The sequence below is a fragment of the Camelus dromedarius genome, chromosome 20, assembly GCF_036321535.1.
Source record: "Camelus dromedarius isolate mCamDro1 chromosome 20, mCamDro1.pat, whole genome shotgun sequence".
Lineage (NCBI taxonomy): Eukaryota > Metazoa > Chordata > Mammalia > Artiodactyla > Camelidae > Camelus > Camelus dromedarius.
The window spans coordinates 15,760,898-15,783,558 of NC_087455.1; the positions used below are offsets into that span (position 1 = coordinate 15,760,898).

The 22,661-nt window shown below is 36.6% G+C and overlaps 1 protein-coding gene across 4 annotated transcripts in view; it reads right to left on the bottom strand.

Moving 5' to 3' along the window:
* Positions 1-22,661, bottom strand: part of COL14A1 (collagen type XIV alpha 1 chain) — a 184,237-nt gene that overhangs the window by 59,902 nt on the left and 101,674 nt on the right. For all 4 annotated transcript variants that reach the window (XM_064476868.1, XM_031439558.2, XM_031439557.2 and 1 more), the window contains exons 29-35: positions 21,885-22,049; positions 21,027-21,065; positions 20,724-20,862; positions 17,182-17,324; positions 13,956-14,065; positions 10,023-10,181; positions 1,988-2,065 (exon numbers count right to left, since the gene is read on the bottom strand). In XM_064476868.1, the coding sequence (XP_064332938.1) occupies positions 1,988-2,065; positions 10,023-10,181; positions 13,956-14,065; positions 17,182-17,324; positions 20,724-20,862; positions 21,027-21,065; positions 21,885-22,049 (833 nt within the window). The remainder of the gene's footprint in view (positions 1-1,987; positions 2,066-10,022; positions 10,182-13,955; positions 14,066-17,181; positions 17,325-20,723; positions 20,863-21,026; positions 21,066-21,884; positions 22,050-22,661) is intronic.

Here is a 22,661-nt window from a genome sequence, read left to right on the forward strand (position 1 = left end):
AATAAGGAAAAACATCACAGCATTCATCTAAAGCTTTGAGATAGAAGGTCATTTCCTCTTGGAGAATTCTGCTGCCAGGCGACACTACAAGATGGATTATGAACGTCAATCTGAATATATCTGAATGAGCCACTGGAGTGTAGAGGAAGACAGAGCACCTGCTAAGAGCTATTTTTTTGTGGATTTGTGAATATCCCATTTAGAGTAGCAGTCAAATAGAAGTCCACCCTGGGTTAAGAAACTATAGAACTTCAAAGGGTTCCTCAGTCCCTTTGGATAGAGAGAAAGTGAGCTTCATTTTTGAAGACTTTGGGGGAAAGAAGTTAGAGTCGAATAGAGCACAGGTGGTAATTAATTTATCAAGTTGAAAATAATCTCAGTCTCTAAACTACTCACAATAGAAACCCCCAGAAAGCTGAGCGAAGGGTCTTACTTGCTTTTCTCTAAACAGTGCACAATAGTCAAAAAGTTTCAGCTCATGAAAAGTTTCAGAAAAAAACTTCTGCTAACATATCTATCCTGATATCTTGGGTGGCTGGAGTGAAATACAAACTTAAGCATCCTGAAAGATCCCCTAAATGAGGCTGACAGCAGGCCTCCCATGACCAGAGACTCAGTGATGGTTTTGCCATTGCTCTTGACTGTGTCTCCATCCATGTCTTTCTACCATGGGATTTCCACATCTTCAGCAATAGACATGAAAAGGAGAGCTCTGAGAAGGGCTGGGTCCTTCCTAGGGGACATGGTGATCACATTTTGCTTGATACAGCGCAAGATTCAGAGTATTTCCCCTTCCAATTTCCAATCTACCTGCTCTTAAGCATAACAGCATAGTGTATCTGATTTAACTCCTCACCAGAGTTTAATGGAAATTTATTTTAACAAAAAAAGAAGTTACTTCCTTCTCAGACATAATCACCATGAATTTACTGCCTGCAACAGATGATGTGATCCGGTATATGGTCTTAAAAAAGCAAATCTTTTAGACTTGCTGAAATCTTCCCCATGCCCAGTCTCCAGGTTTAGCTATTGACCTGACTCCTGTCCAACCACAACAAGGTCAACATTTCCACTCAATGACCCTTAGGATCCTAAAACATGAATGTTTTTATATGCACAGGTATACCCTCCAATGAATTACATTTGGTATTAATAACGAGAAAAGATTTGGTTTTCTAGCAGCATTGCATAGGTTATATAGATCATGACTGATTCCCAAACTGTGTGGGAAGATGCCCTAGGGCACTACGCAAACTCACAGGGGCACCCCGAGTGTTTAAAAAAATCAAGAGAAACCCCAATACTCAGCATCCATTGGACTTCATATGAAAAACTAGCTCAAGGTGGTTCACAGTCTCAACATTAGATTTTGAAGCACTTTTTTTGATGCTGTCATATATTTGCAAATTTGGTTTTTCAGCAGTTCCTATGAAGGAAAGCAAGTACTATGGGAAAAATCAATATGGAAAAAGAAGTGATTCCAAGATATGAGAAGTTGTGCATTCTCAACAGGCACACCCATCCCATTAGTAAGCAACTGTGGTTATTTAAAAATAAAATATATAATCTCAGAATTTCAATTTATATACATTATTTTTTTACACAGCTACTGAGTTGTTAGGATGTAAAGACTTAATGAAGCTATTTGGATCTAACGATCTCATATATAGAATTGTCAGGTTTTTCTCTAGGCTTAGGGGTGCCATGAAAAAAAGCATTGTGACACTAAAGTCTTCATGAACCATGACACTTGGGAACATCTGGACTCTGAGTAAGTGGCACCCCATGGAGCTGGGCAGTTCCCACCATGTGTGTCAGTGTGTCCTGCTGATTCCAAACATACCTCCTTCTAATTTTCATTATCATCATAATGAATTATCTCTGACATGGCTTTTGTGAAACACGATTCCATTTTCAGGGAGCATTAAATACAACTTCTGAAAATTTCAATAAAGAACAGACCAAATAATGAAAGAAGAAGTCTTACCAAGCCGGGAAGTTCACAGCATTTGTCTTTATTGGCCCATGATGTGGAACAAACAATATCGAACATCTGTAACTGGAACTGCAATTTAAAAAGAAAATTGTCATTCAATAAAAGATCTATAGATCCCTTGTGTTTGTAATTATAATGATTTCATAGTATATACCACATAAATAGAACATCAATACATTTATAATATAATATTGCGGTGAATAAATTAAAAAGTCATTCCAACAATATCAACCTAATTTTGTTTCTCAAACACACAGTGATTTAAGATTTTTATCAGTAGTTACTCCATCTACCTTCCAGACTCCCTTATTTATCACAGCTGCCCCCTCCCATCTCTACCTAAAAAAGCTCAGTACTTCTGTCGAAATCTTCCCTACTGTTCATCACAGCTACTCCAAGCACCCCTGTAGTCCCACAATTCTCTGTATGTCTTTTATAGCGTATCTCCCACCATACAATGCAATTATTCATATTTTCTTTTCCTTAGACTGGGAACTCGTCAAAGGACAGAGAAGCACTTATTCATCTTTGTGTCCTCTATCATAACATGGGGCATGCAGTGGGTATTCATGAAAGCTTATCGAATTAATTCTGATTTTCATCACTTGTGCATATTTTTGGCAACTTTTTCTCTAGTGCGTAATGCAAGCCAGACACCGTGTAGACCTTCAGAAGATGAAAATGAACAAAACCAGAGTCCTGCCCTCAAAGAATTTACAAGGAGTAAGAGACAGACACACACTGACTGTTTACAATGTGGTAAGCATCATGACAGATTCACATACAGGACTGTGAGAACTTGTGCAAAGTATATTTTTATTTAAGCCATTGATCACACCGTAAATACTTAGACAGTCCTGTTCTACTCATGTATGCTGGCAAAAACTTAATGTATATTTTGAAATATTTAGAAACATCATTATAATATCATTAAGGGCTCACAGTAGCTTCATGACCCAACCATTTCTAATACTGTATTTCTTCCTATGTTATTTTCAAATATTAAAATCAATTACAGAGCTGGGAGAAGAATGAAATTCTTTTCATTTTAAATCTGTAGCTTTCCTTCAGCAAGTGGTGTTTTCAGCAAGAACTGGAAGCTCTTGGCGCCTTATTTGCCCTCATCCCTGTCAAGGGTCCCCTGGATAAAAATGAGAATACCCAAGTAGATCATATGACTGAAACAGGTTACTATCAATGCATGCAGCATCACAAAAGAGCCTGCCCTACGTGACAGCAAAGAAAGTAAAGTCAAGCTTTCTCTTGTTATATCCAGGAAGACGTGGTTGCAAACATCCCTCCCCTAAGTGAGTTTTGCAAGACTAATAAAATAACCCTTAAATATTGAAAGCAGATCCATAAATCAAAACACCATGTTTTCTTATTTCTATATACAATTATTGTGCTGCTTGAAGAAATACGTGCATGGCTCACTACTCTCTTTTTTTTTTTTCCAGAATAATAAAAAAAAATTGTTCCCAAAGGATGTGGTATCTGAGTCTGTTTAGAGCAAACATAGAGCCAAATTATAATCATTAAAAAATTAGGCTTTTAAAAGTAAAGTATTTTTAAAGAACATGGCTGCTGATTTTCATGAAACACAACAATAGCAACAAAATATTTCAAGGAGCATAGGAGTTAGGAGGCTATGGAGCTGGACTGCCTGGGTGTAATCCACCCACAAGCTAAGTCATTTTAAACAAATCACTTAATGTGTTGGAGTCTCAATTTTCCTTATCTGTAAAATTAGCATAATGACAGTAGCTATTCATTAGTGTAGCAATAGTAGCCGTAACAATAAAGTGAATTCACAAAGGGAAATAATTAGAAGAGTTCCTGGAATAGAGTTATAAATAATAAATATTATTTTAATGTAACATGGACAGCCCTTGCCTAATAGATCTTCAAGCTGCAGAAGGATATATTAACAGAGGCCAAAACAGTGGAATCAAAGTGAAGGTGATGCAGTATTGAGAGCAGAAATATAATACTAGTTTTTTTCCACAATAATCATATCTGTTTAATATTTTGGTCGAGAAAAAACTTAGCAAATAACAATAATAGCAGCAAATATTTATTGAAAAACTTCCTATGTGTCAGGCACAATCCTAAGGACTTTACCTCTAACATTGAATCTTCTAATCACCATCATGAAGTATGAGAATAGTAATGTCAACCCCATTCTGTAAATTAGGACCTGGGACAAAAAAAACCCTAAGTGATTTAAGCCCATGTTGAAAGCTGAATTCTGGTTGGGATTGGAACAGCACACCTCATTTCTTTTCTTTTCTTTTTTCACTTGCAATGTAAATTTAACAATACAATTTTACATAGAATGTTAAGAGCACTTTTCTTCATATTTTACAGAAGGACTTGAAACATACGGACTTTCTATTAATATTCACCCCATAGCAAATCCAAATCTGACTCCTAAATAGAGGCATTACAATTTGTTTACAGTTTAAAGGCTTCATGGTCATAAGAGGAGGAGGGAAAAGCATAGGTTTATTTTATATAACTGAATGAAAAATAAACTCAAGAAATAGTAAATAAGATTGAACATGGTCCCATGCGCCCTGAAGGAGATGGTGCCCGATTTGGAGGGGTGATTGCTGTGTCCAAAGAGTCTCCTATTTGGAACTTCTGTGACTGCAGGGTCATGGGCTCATCGGTCCCCTTTCTCCCAGACATGGTGCTGCCAGTTCCTTCACTCTGTAGCCAGACCTTTTAAGATCCTCGAAAACAATTGCAAAATTGAAGTGAACAGCACACCTCATTTTCTCGTGGTTTATTTTGTAGTGAACAGATCTTTGGTGAAATGTTTAAAATCCAGACACCCTAGCCTAACTTTACAATGCCATTTGTCCGGGGACATTTATTAAATGGGTCCTATTATGATAGCAGTACATAGATTCAGTTGATTCTGTAAGTCATTCATCCATTAAGAAATTTTCCATTTCTGAATAGAGCCCTCAGTGTAAAAACATTTTAGTGAATGGAAAGATTTATTTAAATCAAAGGCCTTTCACTAGTCCTAAGACACACCAGGGTTTCCTGAAGTTTTTCAAATAAACATTCATCGCCCAATCTCCTACAACAGTACAATGTCTCCATACAAACCTTTGGCTAAACTTCTTCTACCCTATTGATTTACTGGGATTCTTATGAGTTCATTTTATTTATGCAAGAGGTTTAATGCCTACTAAGTGCTGAATGAAGCTAATACTATCATTCGAAGAATGCTTGTGGGTTGTCGTTTCTTTTGCAAGTTAGATGAAGTCAGCAGTCTTTTTGGTGTGAGTACAACAAATTTATTCACAATTGTTTTGCATTCGTAATAGTTAGATTCCTCAGCCTTTATTTAGAGATGTCTTTTCCAAGGCACATTTCTGGGGATTGATTTTTGAAAAATCTGGCTTTTATTCCAGAAGCAATTACATACAAATTTATACAAATTATGGAGGAAATATTTCAGAGATGATATGTTAAAAGATCTTATATTTGAGTGCCTGAAAATGCAAGACAGTGTGGTTCAAAATAAATCACACTTCAAGCAACTAAAGCAAGAGTCAGCCTCTTTTTACTTTTGGAACTTTCCCCCCTTGTAATTAACTGAACATTATGAAAAAATATATCTGTGCAAAAAAAAAAAAAAACCCCTCCCACTTTAACTTTTTATAATCTCTTTCAAGAGAATAGTTAGACAATTACAAATGCTCATTTTTCATTATTGGACATTTTTGTCTGGGTGTAGCACAAAAGACAAGTCGTTTGGGGTCAAATGTTAGCATAAAAATAAGATTAAAATATTTCTCAGCAGTTGAGTCACTGTGATCTGTGAATGGGAATTAGAATGTACTCTCGGCTCAACTTGCCACTCATGACCAGATTTCTTCTGATTTTTTTCTAGCATAACATTTTTAAGCTTATAATATGAAGTCAAACTGGACCTGAACTTACCCACACATTTAGAGAGCTCTACATTGCCCGGGAACACAGGAGAAAGAGTACTGGGGACCTAAGCAAGCTTCTGCTTTTGATTTGGTGTGTAACTTTTGTTGACTCCACCTCAAAACTAAGATTTATTAAGCATTTATCACTTGTCAGCTATTGAACATAGTGTTTTATCTACTTTTAATCAACTTCTTGAATTTAAGGGAAACCATGATGTTACTAGCTAAATTAGAAGATGAAGATTAACAGCTGTTGTACTTGTTGGTAGTAATTAGAATGTTTAGGTGTAGACATGCTTGGCGGGGGAACATTTTGATCATGTTTATTTCAAGGTTGTAATTCAAATAATGGCGAGTTTTTGAACTTGCCAATGAGCAGACACTGATGCTGTTCAGACAAGATTCTTTCCTCTGCCTGAAGTTCTATCATAGTCAGTCTGACTCAGTGGAAAAGAGCTCAGTATGGAAGGCAGGTAATATATGCAACTCAGGCACAGCCTTTTAACACACTTTCCCCACTTTTGAAAAGGGATCCTTCCCTAACTTCAAGTCTTAGTTTCTGTACCAATAAAATGGGAATAAGTATCTCTTCCTAGGGTTATTAGAAGATTAAATGAGGTCATCTCAGAAAAGTACACACTGCCTAGTCCATAGTAGGCATGCATTAAATACTAGCCACTAATAGATAAAAAATAAGTTTCTACTGTATAGCACAGGGAACCATATTCAATAACTTGTAACCTATGGTGAAGAAGAATATGAGAATGAATGTATATATGTTTCTATGTGAAGTATTGTGCTGTACACCAGAAATTGACACAACATGGTAAACTGACTGCACTTCAATAAAATATATATTTAAAAAATTGAAAAAATATATAAATATTAGCCACTATCATCATTTTAAGGATTAAAAGATATAATTCCTGTGAAAACACAGTAATTTTCTTGTGATTTAAAAACACTTGTTTCCATAGGATCATGGACTAGTCTACTGCTGATTCCTACATAAAAGGTTTAATCTGTAAATAAAATTCCCATGTGTGTTTTGACAGCTAAATTAAACCTGCTTATTAGTTTAGTCCCACTAGGGACTTCTGCTGCCTGTAAAATCTTGCATATCTGAAGACAAGTTGTTTTTATTACGAATATGAGTAATTTCAACACAGTAGTTACTATATTCCTAAATTCATTAATCTTTCCTCCACTCAACTTTGGTTTAAAAAGACAATAGTCTTCAAAGACTTAAAATTTAGAGTTTTTCCATCATCTGGCATTTTTTTGAATCATTGCTAAATTTGCCAGGGAATGCTGACCTATGAACTACTAATTTCTCTTGTGTACTTAAGTCTCTTGGAATAATCTAAAACTTGTACATTACACATTCCCTGTTGCTGGGTACTAGACTACATATGTATATCAAGATGATGTTAGCAATCTGTGATTTCTAAATTGAAGACTGAAGACTGAAGCTTCTCTCTTGCCTTGCACTGAAACAATAAATAGCCAAAAAAAAAAAAAAAAAAAAGCAAGTGAGTTTCCAATCACATTCTTGAGATCTAATCTAATATCATCCATTTCAACAGAATCAAATTCCTCAATAAGTGGGTAGACTGAAAATCTATTTAGTAAAATTCCAACAAAAGCCACAACTCTTCTACTAGCTCTACAAAGAACTCTTTAATTATTGACTTCTATAAATTCCCCTTTGTCTACTACTGGGTGGACGTTACCACAGAGGGTGCTCTGTTTAATTGCTTTTCTTTCATGGCCAAAAGTAAAGATTCATCACTGGTAGGCCTGAAATCTATAGTCCCTTTTGCTTTCAGAAGTAAAGCCTTTAATATTTAATTGGTGATATGTTTGGACTACAATTACTACATAGAGCATAATTTGAAGTGTAGTTATTGTAATTATAAACCTGTCTTGTAAAATACAAATTATCATTGGGAGAAGGTATGATAATTATTGTTGGCTTGTTGTTGGTACCACACATGGAAGACGATATATACAAAACAGCATTTTAAGAAAGAACATATACTATTCAAATAGATGATATTCTATTTAATTTCTATCAAGCGTTTCTTGAGAACTTGCTCTGTTCATATGAATTTATTAGATGTTGTGATGTAGGGTAGAAGCAAGTGGTTGCAAGTGAAGACCATGACATGGTTTCTACTTCAAGGGATTTATACTCTGGGTGGAGATGTGAAATGCAGATGTATGGAAGATCAAGAAAATAATATGTGACTACAAATAGCTGTTAAGCAAATCCTAGAGGTTTAAAATAGATAAAATGGAAAAGATATTGTGGACATCCTTCAATAATAATAGATGCTCTTCACTGAATGCTTACTAAGTGTCAGGGATTTTATATGCATTATGTCTAAAATAAAAAAAAAAACAATAGTACTGTGATATGGATCATAATCTCATACACTTGGAATTGTTTCTTTTTCTTAAGTTAGAGTTGATTCATCCATCCATCTGAGCATCCTTAGTTTGCTAATTCGGGAACCTTATAAACTCTGGAGAGTGCTGTCATTAAAGCATCCTCCATGAAGCAGAAGGTGGTGTGTTTCTTAATCAGCATGAAATACCACACATTGAGAGGAGGTAACTCCTCAATATTATGTAAATGTTCTTAACAGTCTCTTACCACAACTGAAAACAAAAGAGCCTTCCACAGCTGTTTATATTCTCTCTTTCCAAACATCTAATCTATAGTTCTCCAAAGCAAAGTAGGACAAAAGAACTTATAAAGATATTTAAAAGCTAAGTAGTTAAATTAATTAGCACGCCTCTATCAAGGTCTGAAAGTATTAGCATTCCCCTATTGTACACAAAGATTTCATGTCTATTGTTACAGCAAAGAGAAATGCCATGAAACAACCAAGTGTCCCAAAGTAAACCCCTTTACCACTCGGGGACTGTTTCCTAGTGTATACATTGAATGGGTTACTCTAGAGCAATGAAATTAGAACTGTGTTCCTGGAAGTTCCCTTAGGGATCATTGGAGTGTGGGGACACCTGCTACCCCATGTCCCCTCTCCCATTCAATCAACATGGGTCTGTTTTAATTGCATTCATTTATTTGATATATTAGAAGATTTCATTTGCACTAAGGGATTTCAGCTTAAAAAAACTTTAAGAACCACCAGGTCCTTCTAAAATTCCATATGGCTGGCTAGTTCTACAGATCTGTGTGCTACAATAATAATAAATCATCGTAATAGTAAATCATAATTAACTTGATTATTCTGTTCCACACAAGAGAAATGTAGATTTGAATAAATGGAATTGCTTCCAAAAATAAAATTCCCTCCAGGATAATTGGTCCTAACTCTTGAATGATTCAAATTAGAGAATGTTGCTAATTAGCTGTGAATGTGTGTTGTTAAAACAACAGCTTGTATACACTACTCTTTTTTGTGGGTAGTGACTAAAGGGAATTTGGTTTCTTTGCCAGTTGGAAGTCTCCTAGCCTTAAATTCCATATTGCATGATGAAAAATGTACCTTAGAATGATTTGTTATTTCAGTAATTATTAGATTAAAGGGTAAACTTTACATTAGCAATAGCAAAAACCTACTTTTAAAATGCCCAAATCTAACCCAAATGAGAGGCTTATGTCAATTTCCTGTGTATAACCACCACATATTTTGTACAAATTTGTGTTTGCTTATATAAATGAGGTTCATTTACAGTTTTGATTCTCATTAACAAACCATCTATGCCACAATATTTTATTTGAATTTTAAAATATGATTATTTTACTATTCGAATTTTAAAATGCATTTAGGAAATCAACTAGTCTAATTCCTGGATCATTCTCCTTATAATATAGCAGAAGCACATGCCAAGAGATTTGTGTGTTCATGCTCTAATTCACCGGAAGAAGTCATTATCTATTTATCTATCCATTCATCAATCCATCCAGTCTATTTATCATCCATCTATTCCTCCATCCATCCATCCTTCTACCAAATTTTTCCCCTGGAAAACAGATAATTGTATTTTAAGGGGATTTTTTTTTATAACAATAACACAATTTCACTTATTTATCCACTTACTGGTGCCGAGTTTCCATTTGGTCCTCTTGATCTAACCATTCTTCCTAGGACTTCTACACCATCCGATGTGATATTAGATGATGCATTTATTGCCTTCTCACCAACTTGCTTGCAGTCAATTACCACTTTGGCCAAAGTCTTGCTGACAACAATGTGTAGCTGGGTAAAAGTAAAGATGTTTTAGGAGCTAAGAAGTAGGAGAAAATATCAACCAAATTTACATAATTGCATGACTCATCACCAAAAAAGTATGAAAGAGAAGAGAAGGAATTCTGTCTCTATGCATTTTGCTTGAGGAGAAAAATTTTACTTTTACCATTTCCATGATTGTCCCACACTCAGGTACCATCCCTATTTTTATGTAATTAATACTTTTCTTTAAAATTATTTTGAAAAGATTCACTTTTTAATATCTAGCCTTCCTCTAAAACAGTAACGTCTTGAAATCACAAGATTTCTGTTAGTTATGCCTTTTCTGAATGCACATTAAAATAAACACAAAAAAAATTTTTTTAAATGCTGGTTGATTCACCAGGAAAAAAAAAAAACTAAGATATTACTAGTGGTTGGCAAATCACACTTTGATAATTTATTTAATTTAAGATGAGGAGAGGAGATCTAGAATTCAAAAGAAAAGGAGGAATGCTTTCTGGCGACTCCAGGTCCAAATGAGTTAATGCTCTTTGGTTTAATGTATGGTGCAATTTTCTTCAAACTCTAGTCTCTAGAATCTGGAGGTCCATGGTAATATATTCAGGAGTCTACACATTCTTGAGAGGATTTGTAAAAATCTGTGTTTCCATGTAGATGATCATCAAAGGTAAGTATATTCTAGACGAACAACACTGTAAGTTCTGCCGTGATATTTCAGTGCTTATAAACGCATTTCAATTTACCATGACATCTGCCCTGTGAATACCTCTTGCCAGGACAGTCTACTTATTTAGTGAGCTGAAAGAGTGGGAATTAATAGGCAAATGATGATTTCCACATCATGAGAAAGCCCAAAGAAGATACAAACAACTGCATAAGGGAAGGCAGCATGGTAGTTCAAAGAAAAAAAGCATAGGACAATGGGAATGGTGGTTCTGAGAGTTATTAACAGCTAGCACTGTATTTGCATTGTGAGCAGAGGTTGAATGTCAGTGAAATAATGTCACTTTTCATATTGAAATAACGTTATTTTTAATTTTATTGGCTTCATGCAACTTATTTATTTTTATTTCATTGTTTTGCATAGGAACTAAAAGCATAAAGATTTAGACTAATTTTTATTTAGTGCTTTATTTAAGTTACATCATGATAAAAATAATTTAAGTCAACAGTGGAGGCTCTTGAGAATTCTTTTTTTCTGCAAAAGTTAACCATAACCAGAAAGAGAAACATGCTAAAGGAAATCCCCCACATTACTTGCTTTAACAAGTTAATTAACATCCCCTTTACCATCATTTAGAAGGGAATAATTTGACTCTGGTGCATTTCTGAGCCTTGGAATACTTTTCTTTATTGTATATTACAGAAATTTTCATGTTGGGTGCTAGACAACCTAACGTATAATATCCATGCTTTAAGAATTATTATCATTCTTGTGGGGAGATTATTCACATATTAAAAATAAAACAGTTTTTGTTTGACAAAAGGAGACATTGAAAGGTTTTAAAATATATTCTGCTTCTTTGGTTGCACTTAAGGTTCAATTTATGTCATTATTAACTTTTTTGAAAGACACCTTGGGGCCACACTGCACATCCAAAGTGTAAAAAAGTAAAGCCAATGGAAAAATCAATGAGAAATTAGGGTAAAGTAGTGATTCAATTGTAATATAAGTTTATTAAAAAATCAAATTTGATCTTTACCAATTGAATATGCATCAATATTTTCCATTCATCAATCTGTTAATAAAGCAGTTTGTTATATGATAAGCCTTTACTTTGTTTGTTTGGTTGTTTGGCTTTGCTAACACTTAACAAAATGAAGGAAGGATTTTCCTCAAACAACTTTAAAAAACTTGAAGGTATATAAATTTGAAACCAATTTTCAATTAGCCTTACTTAGTCTTTGAGTTTTTCTAGTAAGATAAGTAAAGCTTAACATTTACCTAAGATTCATGAAGGAGTGTCTGGAATAAGAATGACATGTTCATGCCTATATCAGTGTGTTTTTTAAAGCAAACACTGATGAAATCTCACATGCTTTTCATTTCCCCTGTAATATTTCTTGACTACTTTGCAGTTGACTCTGCCTAACCAAGAAAAGAATCATGTCTAGAAGAAGTTGATAAATAAAGGACAGTAACTCCAAAGAAATTCTCACGGGACAATTTGGAACCATGAACTAATAAATCACCTGCATCTCATGTGTTTGTAAGATGCATTGTACTTCTGGTTATACAGTTGTATGAAACTAGGAAAAAAAATTTTTGTGCAACTTTTCTGATGCAAAAAATAAGAGTAAGAATTTTGTTATGCAATTGTTCTTATGCAGTTGTGGTATTCAAAACCCCAGAAAGTAGCAAAGTTGTGTAAATTAGACAGATCTGACCACATTCTAGGTCAGGAGACGAAGCCAAGATGAAGACAACTGTGTGGTATCCCTTCCCTCCCCCTGACAGGACAAGAAGGGTGAGGTTAAGAGGCAAGGCTTTTCACAGCACCACCTAGTAAATGTTTTGCTCTCCGGACAGTCTTGGTGTTGCATTCCTTAACAGGCCAGAAATCAGTGTGATTATTCACTAAACACAAAGGAAACAGTAAATGTTAGAAGGAAGCATGTCTACTCCAGTGATCACCAAAATTAAGTATTTCAGAGATGTGAAATGTTAAGGGACAGAGTTCTACCACAAGTGCCAGGTTAGAATCAAAACAACTAATCAGGTTTTACAAAATTCTTCCAAAGGGTAGCTTATATGATGGCAGCGCTGGGTTGTCTTTACATACATAAAAGTCTCAGTGCAATCTGTCTTCATATTTCAATATGATTTGGCTGATTGTACTTTATCTATGTTGGTAGGCAGGTAGACCAGCAGTCCTCCCTATATCACACAGATGTAGCAAATTGTAAACAACTATCTGCTTAATAATACAGTACCCTTTACTACATCGTTCCTCAAAGTAGAAACCTGGACCACTTCTATTGTAGGGGACCAAAATTTGCCACGCCAAAATATCTCTTTGGTATGTGGATTATTTCAAGCTGCAAATAATCAAGGCCCAAGAGACTCTTCTTCCTGAAACTTTGACCTTCTTTCTAACTGCCTAAAAGAATTTAGACAGAGGGCTTGTTTCTGGAACAGAGCTATCACCAGAGATGTCTGCAAAGAAGAAGGGCTAGGTGTGGTGGGGGAAAATCTAGGCAGGGTCTAAAAAGCAGAGTCCACACTATGTCCTATTGTCTCTGCATGAACCTAGCAACATTTATTTATTTATCAAGCATTTGCTTTTCCATCTCTGTGTGACTTGCCTTCCTCCTATCTGAAGTCCCAAGCCACAACCTACAAGATCCTCTTTTGTCTTAAGCTGAAGATAGTATTATTAAAGGTGAGGGTTTTGGCTATTTTAGTGAGTTACTCAGTTTTCCTGGGTCTCTTCCATGTATAAATGTTATTAAACTTTTGTTTGAGTTTTCTCCCATTAATCTGTCTCATGTCAATTTAATTCTTAGATCACCCAGAAGAACCTAAAGGGGTAGAGAAAAATGTCTTCCTCCTGACACTGTCAATATCTCCTGGGGTACCTGCTAAAAATGTACATTTTAGGGCCTCATCCCTGAACTACCAAATCAGAATCTCTGGGCATTGTTACCAAGCTCCTCAGGCAATTCCTGGTCCAGTTGAAACATGAGGCCCAAAGCTGTATGGAATTCTTTTTACATTTCTCTGTTGCTTTACCTACAGCAAACATAATAAAGGATATATGTATATAAGGTATCACTTACCTTGTGAAAGCTTCCATAGAAAATTTTCCTAATTTCAGGTCCTTCAAAAGTAACAGTTTGAAAATCCCCACTGTAGTCATAGTTGAAATATGTTAGAGTTTTCCCACCATCTAATCAAGCAAAGGAAAATGAGAACATTTTAGAAAGTATTAAAGTGGGTGAGTAATTTTTCTAAAAGTCAACTCATGACTGAAAATGACGTAACCTTTGTTTTGAGGCTGTGTTTAGGATAAAATGATGAGGAGGTGAGGAAATGATCTACAGTCCTTGGGTTGCCCCAGGCTTTCAATTGGCCAGAGTAACTGATTTAACCATAGTGAAGATGAGGCAAGGACCCCTACAGATACCCTTCCTCTATACTTCCTTGCCTATTTACTCTCACCCCCAACATCCTTTCAGGAGATGGCTGTCTGAAGTTGGAAGTACAGGCAGACAAAAAGGAAGAATGAAGTTCATCAAATATTAAGACATAAATAACAGATCCTTGGCTTTATTAATCACTGGACAAACCAAGTTTCCCAGGACGTGTAACTTACCCCACCTCAAAATAGTGATATTACAATGTGTCTTTTATTATGAACAAACAAACAACTAGACAAAAACTATAAGCAGCTTTTGGCAGGCAAGAGTTCTTTTCAGGAAAGAGCTCTTTGCAGAAGGCCCTGTTTGTCTTGTCACTTCAGCAAAGCTATATTGTAACTAACCTTAAACCAGGCACCCTCACACTCTACTCATCTCCAGCCCAAGCGTACCTTTCAAATCTTTTGATCATACAATACCTTGCCTAACCTGTTGGTTGTTTCCATAGATCAAAGAAGTAGAAATGAAGAATAAAGAATTAATAGATGACTAGTTCTTTTCCCTAGCTTCCCTTTTAGTAGTCTCTTGAACAAACTGTATAAACAAGATAGCATCTAAAGAAAGATGATGAGGAGTTGACAAGCCTGCATGCAGTGGGAGATGGCCACAAGTCTGATCCCCCATCTAACTGATTAACTGAGATTATTTCCCCTTTCCCTTTAAAATCTTGTATGGCTGAGCAGACTCTTCAGAGTTTGTTTTGGGACATGAGTCTGCCTTCTCCTCAGATTGCCAGCTTTCTAATTAAAGCAACTGTTCTCATTCTTACCAATACTTGCCTCTCCTACTGACTTTCGAGCAGTGAGCAGCCGGACCTGAGTTCGGTGACAAAACCTTTCTAATCTTGAGTACTTCATATTACAAGGAGTATTTTATTACAAAAAAAGGTATATTTTTCTCACTAATTCATTCCTAGGTTACAATTTAATTTTTCATTATGTTTTCAAAAGGAGCAAATAAGTATTAATCATTTCAAGAGATTTCTTTGTCTTCAAGTCCTGGGTATAAATGGAGTTAACAACCTATATCTTTTTAATCTACAGCTTTCCCTTAGTTTCAATATCAATGCAAATGTTTTCACAATGTTTAGTTGTTGATTTATTTCCATGTCCTGAAAAGTCCTTTAGTAAAGACTAGTTGGAAATAAGCTTAAAATGCTTTCCTTATCCAAACTTTTGAGTTAGTACCTAACAATAGCCACCAATTTTGGTTCCCAGCTTGACTGGAATCCTAAATTAAAAATATATTTAGAAAACTCAGGGACATTAACCAAAAACTTGATAATTCTCTTAAGTGATCATCATTTGTGACATCCAAGACCATAAGGTTAAGAAGTTTCCTTTATTGTTTCCCCTTCAACTTTCCAACCTCCAAACAATGGAATTTCTCATTCTTCAGAACCAATCTCTTTCTTTTCTAAACTCACTCTCTAGATGATCTCACCCAGTATTAGGGCTTATGCATCACACATATAAAACTCCATCCCAGAATTCTTCCCAAAATACGCTGCTGCCAATCTGATATTTTTTCCTGGGATATGAAAGTGGCATTGCAGTATTGTGATTTGTAAGAAATATTTATTTGTTACTCAGATGAGCAAAATATATTTCTTATATATACTTGGTCTTTGTCTATGGTTCCTGCCTCACAGCTCCTAAGACCCTTGGAATTTCCTGCGGTAAGAGCAATAAATGTGTCTTTTGTTACGTTAATAAGGTGGCTTTTAGAAATCCCTTAGGTAACCTAAGGATGAAGGGTTGGTTGCCAGGAGAACCACTCAGGATTAGAGGGTTAGAACTGTCAGTCCCACCTCCCCTCTCCACAACTTCTAGGGAGGGGAGAGGGGTCGGAGACTGAGTTTAATTGGCAACAGCCAGTTACTTAATCAATCATTCCTATGTAATGAAGCCTCCATAACAGTCCAGAAGGATGGGGTTCAGAGAGCTTCCAGTTTGGTGAACACATGGGGAGGTGCTGGGAGATTAGAGGGCTTGGAGAGGACATGGAAGCTCCACACCCCTTTCCCATGCCTGCTCTATATATCTCTTCCATCTGGCTGTTCCTGAGCTATATCCTTTTATAGTAAACTGGTAATCTAGATAGCAAAATGCTTCTTTGAATTCTGTGAGCCACTCTAGTAATTTACTAAATGAATCAAACCAGAGGAGGAATTTGTGGGAATCTCTGATTTATAGACTGTCAGTCAGAACTACTGGATTTGTGATTGACATCCTGAGTTGGAGGGGGTTGTTGGAACCTCCAATTCATAGCTGGTAATAGGCTAAGCTTGCCACTGGTGGCTGAAATGGAGGGGGAGCAGCAGGGGAACAGTCCCGTAGGAATGAGCCCTCAACCTGTGGAATCTGACACTACCTCTGGATAAACAGTGTCAGATCTGAGTTGAATTCTCAGATACCCTGCTGGTGTCCACGAACTGCTTGGTGTTGTGTGAGAAGCCTTTCCTCCATCCCTCACCCGCCAACACACATGTTGGAATCAGGTCCAATAACCCAAAAGAGGCATCTTACACTTACCATATCCATGTATGAAAAGTGACTTCTGACCCCACCCCTCTGGCTGATTCCTCCCCCACATCAATCTTGCTCTTCCTGCTGTCTCAGGAATTATCTCTCCACCTTGCTCACTACTGAGTCCCAGAGCCTAGTGCTGGCACACAGTAGGAACTCAATGAATATTTGCTGCAAGAATGAGTAGATAAACGAACGAACCGTAATTCATTATTAGTATTTCCAAATGTCTTAAAATAAGTGAATTACTCTACAGTACACACAAAAGAGGGAAGTTGGCACTCATATACATTACTCATACACATATGAGCAACTGTTTTATAAATAAATATACTTACTATCTAAAATGACTCCAACCAATGGATCAGAATTTTTATTTAAAATCTCCCAAAGAGCAAATGGTTCCTCTGGAGTGTCAGGAAGAATCCGGAAAAGAAAACTGATCGTGTAGTCAGAGGGCAATCCTTCTGGATGTAAATATCTGAAAATGGAAAGCAAAGAGTGTATTTTATTGTTTACCTCTTCAAGAGGTTATTTATAAAAGTGTTTAATAAAAGCAAATACACTGTCATCATATAAGAATTGAAAAACAGAAAAGAAAAAATGAACAGACCACCATTAATCCCATTCAGAAGTGACCACTGTGTTGCTGTCATGAATTTCCCTCCAGTCTTTAAAGAATGTAAGTATTTGTCCAATTTATATGTTTTCTCCCTTTCTTTTCTTAGCACTGTTTACTATACATTTCATATATCCTTAAATACTTTTCAACAGCATGATATTTAATGTCTGTACAACCTCTTGTTTGGCTAGTCCATTATTTATCTGACTTAAACATTAAAGTAGTTTCAAGTTTTAATATTATAAATAATGTTTATCTACAGTCCTTTTATAAAACTTAACTCAGTCACTTTCTACCACATGTTGTAGTTAGTTGCATTCCTGGCTGTGCTGTGTGCAGTGAGGCACCATCCAGAGCCACCTTCAAGAATTAAGAATTACTCCTGCTACTGGGAGTGATGTCTGCAGACAGCTCTCAGACTTGCCTCAGTGGAAGAGAGATGCCTCTCCCAAGGTCATGCCTAGTTTTTAATGACACCTCTTTTCAATGACTGGTCTTTGAGGGGATATAAGGACCAGAGTCTCTCATTCTAAAGGAGATAGCTCCATTTTCAGAACTCCTGTCAACTGAGGCCAACTGAAGCTTTTACTGAGACTGCTTCACAGCATGGCTTCTCTCCTTTGCCCCATCTCACTTCCTTCTGTTTCCTTCCACAAGAACACAGTCTCATCAACTTCCCGCACTCTATTCTCCCCCTCTGGATCTGCTTCCTAGGGAACCCAGCCTGCTACACCACCTCATCTCTCTAACAATTAAGTGGCTCATTTATATACTTCAAAATGTTTCCCTCAAGCAACAAATATGGTCTTTTACATATAAAGGAGATTCATAATATTTATTAATTAAATGGATAAATTTGTGAATATGTGGGAATTGAGCATGAATTTTAAAATGAAAGTTTGATTTGCATACATTAAATATTTATTTATTCATTCCTTTATTCAATATTTGTTGAGTGCCTATTACCAGGTATTTGAGACACATCAGCGAATAAAACTGACAAGGATTCTACTCTTGTACCAGCACTTAAATTTAGCAGGGAGAATGATATAGTATATTAGAAGATGGTAAGTGCTATCCTATCAAAAGACAACAACAGAAAAAGGGGCAGCATAACGGGGATTGGGAATGCCAGAATGCTCTATTGTGCAATTTTGATTAAAGTCATCGGTGTTGGCTTTACTTAGAAGGCTCACTGAAAAGGTTACATTGGAGCAAAGGTTCATTGAGAAGGCAGTATTTGAAGAAAAACCCACAGGAGATGAAGACATCCAGCCAGCACAAAGACTAACTCAAGTGGGGTGTGCCTGGTGTATTTTGAGAACTGGCTAAAAGAGACAAGAGGTGAAATCAAAGAGACCATAGCTACCCAGATAAGGCAGGGCTCTTTGGCCATTCAAGAACTTTGACTTTTATTCCAAGAGGAATGGAGAATCACTGGCAGATTTTGAAGTAACATGATCTAATTTATAGTTAAAAAAAAATCATTCTGACTGCTACTTGCAGGACAAACTCTAAGAAAGCAAGGGGAGCAGCAGGAAGACCACTGAGGAGGCTGCTGCAGTGACGTAGGGAAGAGGTGGCTCACATCAGGGTGAGGACAATGGAGGTGGTGGGAGGGCAGAGACAACAGCATTCCTTAGTAGATGGATTTAGGGCATGAGAGAAAGAAAGGAGTTGGGATTTTGGCCTAAGAAACTCGTGAGATGTATTTGTCATTAAGATGAAAAAGGTTTAGGGTGAAGCTAGTTCTGGAGGGAGGATCAGGGATGTGATATTGAACCTATGAAGTATGAAATGCCCATGAGACATCCAAGTAGAGACATCTAGAAAGCAGTTGGATATGCAGGTCTAAATTTGGGGAAATGGGTGGACTGGAAGTACCATTTTGGAGTCCCTGGCATGTATACAGGGCTCAACACTATGCAACTGAGAAGATCACTAGGGATCAGAGATAGACAGAGTAAACAAGGAGGTCTTCAGTAAACAAGGAGGTCTTCCTCCAACATAAAGAGGAGGAGGACAAAAGAGGAGCCAGCACTGAAAAGGAACAGCCTGTAATGGAAACTCAAGACAGAGTGTGTCCCAGAAGCCCAAGGAGGAGAGTGAATGCAGATGCTGGTGACAGGTCGATTGAGATAAGGGCTGGGAAGCAATGATTGGGTTTAGCAGAGTGGAGGGCACTGCTGACTGGGTGAACAATTGCAGTGGAGTAGGAACAGATGTTCCCTTTGCCAATTCTCATTTTAGGCTAGGTCTGTAGGAACGATTTCCAAATATCCATTTTAATATTCATCACTTGACAGTGTAAAAAAAAATCTGTCAAAAGGTAACATTAGATGTTTGCTTTATCTAAAGCCACATATACTGTAATAGGTTTGAATTCAACAGACAGTATTTCGGAAGAAGATGGAAAAGCAACTAGTTTATAAATTGGACAGATGAATTTAATACTCGAATATGATCTCCCCAACTTGTTCACGCACATGTGCACACTACATCAAGATTCAGACATGGAAGATGTTTCACATGCAAATACTGAAGGTATCTTGAGACAAAAACAAATGTTGATTTGGAATGTAAAGTAGTTGATGACATCTTGAGAGATGACCCCTCAAACCAGGAATTCCTAATTTGTATTCTCAAGTACCTCTGGTGTCTTCAGAACTGCTGAAAATGACCGCAGAAATCCCTATGTGCATCATAGACTGTAGAATGACTAGATAATGTGATTTTTACGTAAAGTACTTGGAGTTGCTGTTGTGACTTCTCAAAGATAAAAGCCATCTGAATTCATAGCACTGCATAAAATGACCCAGGGTGTGGTGGGCTCTGGGGCCCGATTGCCAGGTGCAAATCCCAGAATGGTCCTTAACAAACTATGTGATCTCATTCAAGTCATTCAGCTTCTTTGTGCTTTAGTTTCATTATTTGCAAAACTGAGATAATAAATGACTCTACTTCATAGAGTTGTTGGGAGGTTTGAGTGAGTTACTATACACATGCGTTTAGAACACTGCCTGGTATATGGTAGTGCTATGTAAGTATTAACTACCTTGACATATTTTCTCAGATGAATAGATATTAAAGTTCAACCAGCATTATGTGAGTCTAATGTTTTTAAAGAAATTTAAATATCTGCTCTATTCATCACGGAAAATCCTGCTGGGAACTATTACAACATATTTCAAGTTGACACCATTTTCACATTGAGATATAAACAATAATTGGCTTTAGTATCTTGCAATGAAAACATACTTGGTTGGCTGGGAAACCAGGGCATCTTTGTGAAGTTGGTAACAAGGATACACATTGAAGGTACCAGGCTCCATAGAAACCCCGTTCACTGATGAAAAATCCTTTTCAACCAAACCAAACATTTCCATCATCTTAAATCCTTAAAAAAGAGAGAGAGGGAGAGAGAGAGAATAGTCACTTCAGGATTTTTCTCTTCAGGATTTTAAATTTCAAAATTGGTCTATTAAGGATTAAAAAAAAATCTGGAACCCAAATGGGAATTTTTAATATATTTGCATTTGGAAAATTTGGTACACTGCATACCTGCAAGATCCATGCCATCCTTATGCACCAGTGGGCAGGCTGGGAAAGAAAACAAACAAAATAAAACCCTAATTTAGATATTTTTCGAAAATATTCTTCTCTTGTCCAGAAAACAGGAAGCTAACATAATTTTTGTGGAGGTCAATTATGGAGGGAATTCAAACCAGATGTGGCTATGGCTTTCTGTGGACTCCTAAAGACTGAAAGGCTCTCACTTCTATTAAAACTAAAGGGTCACAGGGGTGGGGTAATAGCCCAGTGGTAGAGTGCGTGCTTAGCATGCACAAGGTCCTGAGTTCAATCTCCAAGTACCTCCACTGAATAAATAAACAAATAGACAAACCTAATTACCTCCCCTCCACACACACACACACACACACACAATTTAAATCCATGTTTAGAAGCTTGCATCCTAGGACAATTCCAAGAAGAAATTAAAAATGACATATATATACATTATTTAAAAAACCCCAAAGGGTCACAGCTCCCTTCTCCTCTCCTGGATCTATTAAAATCCATGGTGGTCACTTGAGAACAGACGTTGCGAGAAGTCTCACTTCTAATGTGTTACACTGATGAGCAGTCTTAACGCATTCTTGAAAACTATCTGCTACAGCTGTTTAACAGAGTTGCTTTGAAACAGAATCTCATCTTCTTAGGTTTATCAGCCTAAAACCCTAAACCTGGAGGAGGTAAGGTTTACTTCCAAATGCTCAAAACCACAAAACGAAATGTCTGCATAACAAACAGCACTCCAAGTCAATATGCTTTCTTCAGATCGGGATAAGACTCATTATTTAACTGGTATAAATTTCTCAGCCTTTAAGCCATGTTAAGTGCAAATTCCAAAGCACTAACTTGCTGATGCGGTTTCGCAGACAAAAGTAATCAACTCATCTTCAATTTTCTTAAAGGCGTCGAAGTCATCCACAAAGAAGACGTGCCGGGCACTGGGCTTACTGCCAATGCTAACCAACTCCGAGTAATCGGCATCAGCCACACCGACTGCAAAAATGCTGTAGCCTGTGGTGGAAGGGGAACCGATGCCTGATTACTTTAAATTGCACCAAAAACAAACAATGCAACTTAAGACACGTCCAAATGTTTAAAATATGTTTATTTAGGAGGGCCAGTGGGGGTGGATAATTCTTTACAGTTCATCAGAATTCTGGATACACATAATTCACTATATGATTAATAACCCATCATCCCCTAAAGAAATTTTCCATTTTAAAGAAGCTTAAGAGAGCCAGTGCTTGAAACAAAATAGTTACTATTTGAGAAACATCTTCATGTTTGTGTATTTTTAATAATTATTTTAGTATTGGTGGGATAAAGTGTGGTTGAAATAAAGAAACTTTATTTCAGTTTTTTTTTTTCCAAAAGTAGAAACTGAGACATTAATAGGCTTAGAAGCCTGAGGTGGTTCACAGTTCAATGCTTGGTAAATAAATATGAAACTAGTCTTCGCTGTGAAGATCTTATGCAATGTAATCTTCACATTCTGCAGTCTCCATCTTACAGACTGGGGGTGGTGCTGAGACTGAGGAGTTTCTGTGATCCGGTTCCCTCCCTGGCCCTTCATGATAGTCCTTCTTATAGTATTGCCCTTGTTTGATGGCGTTTCTTACAGAG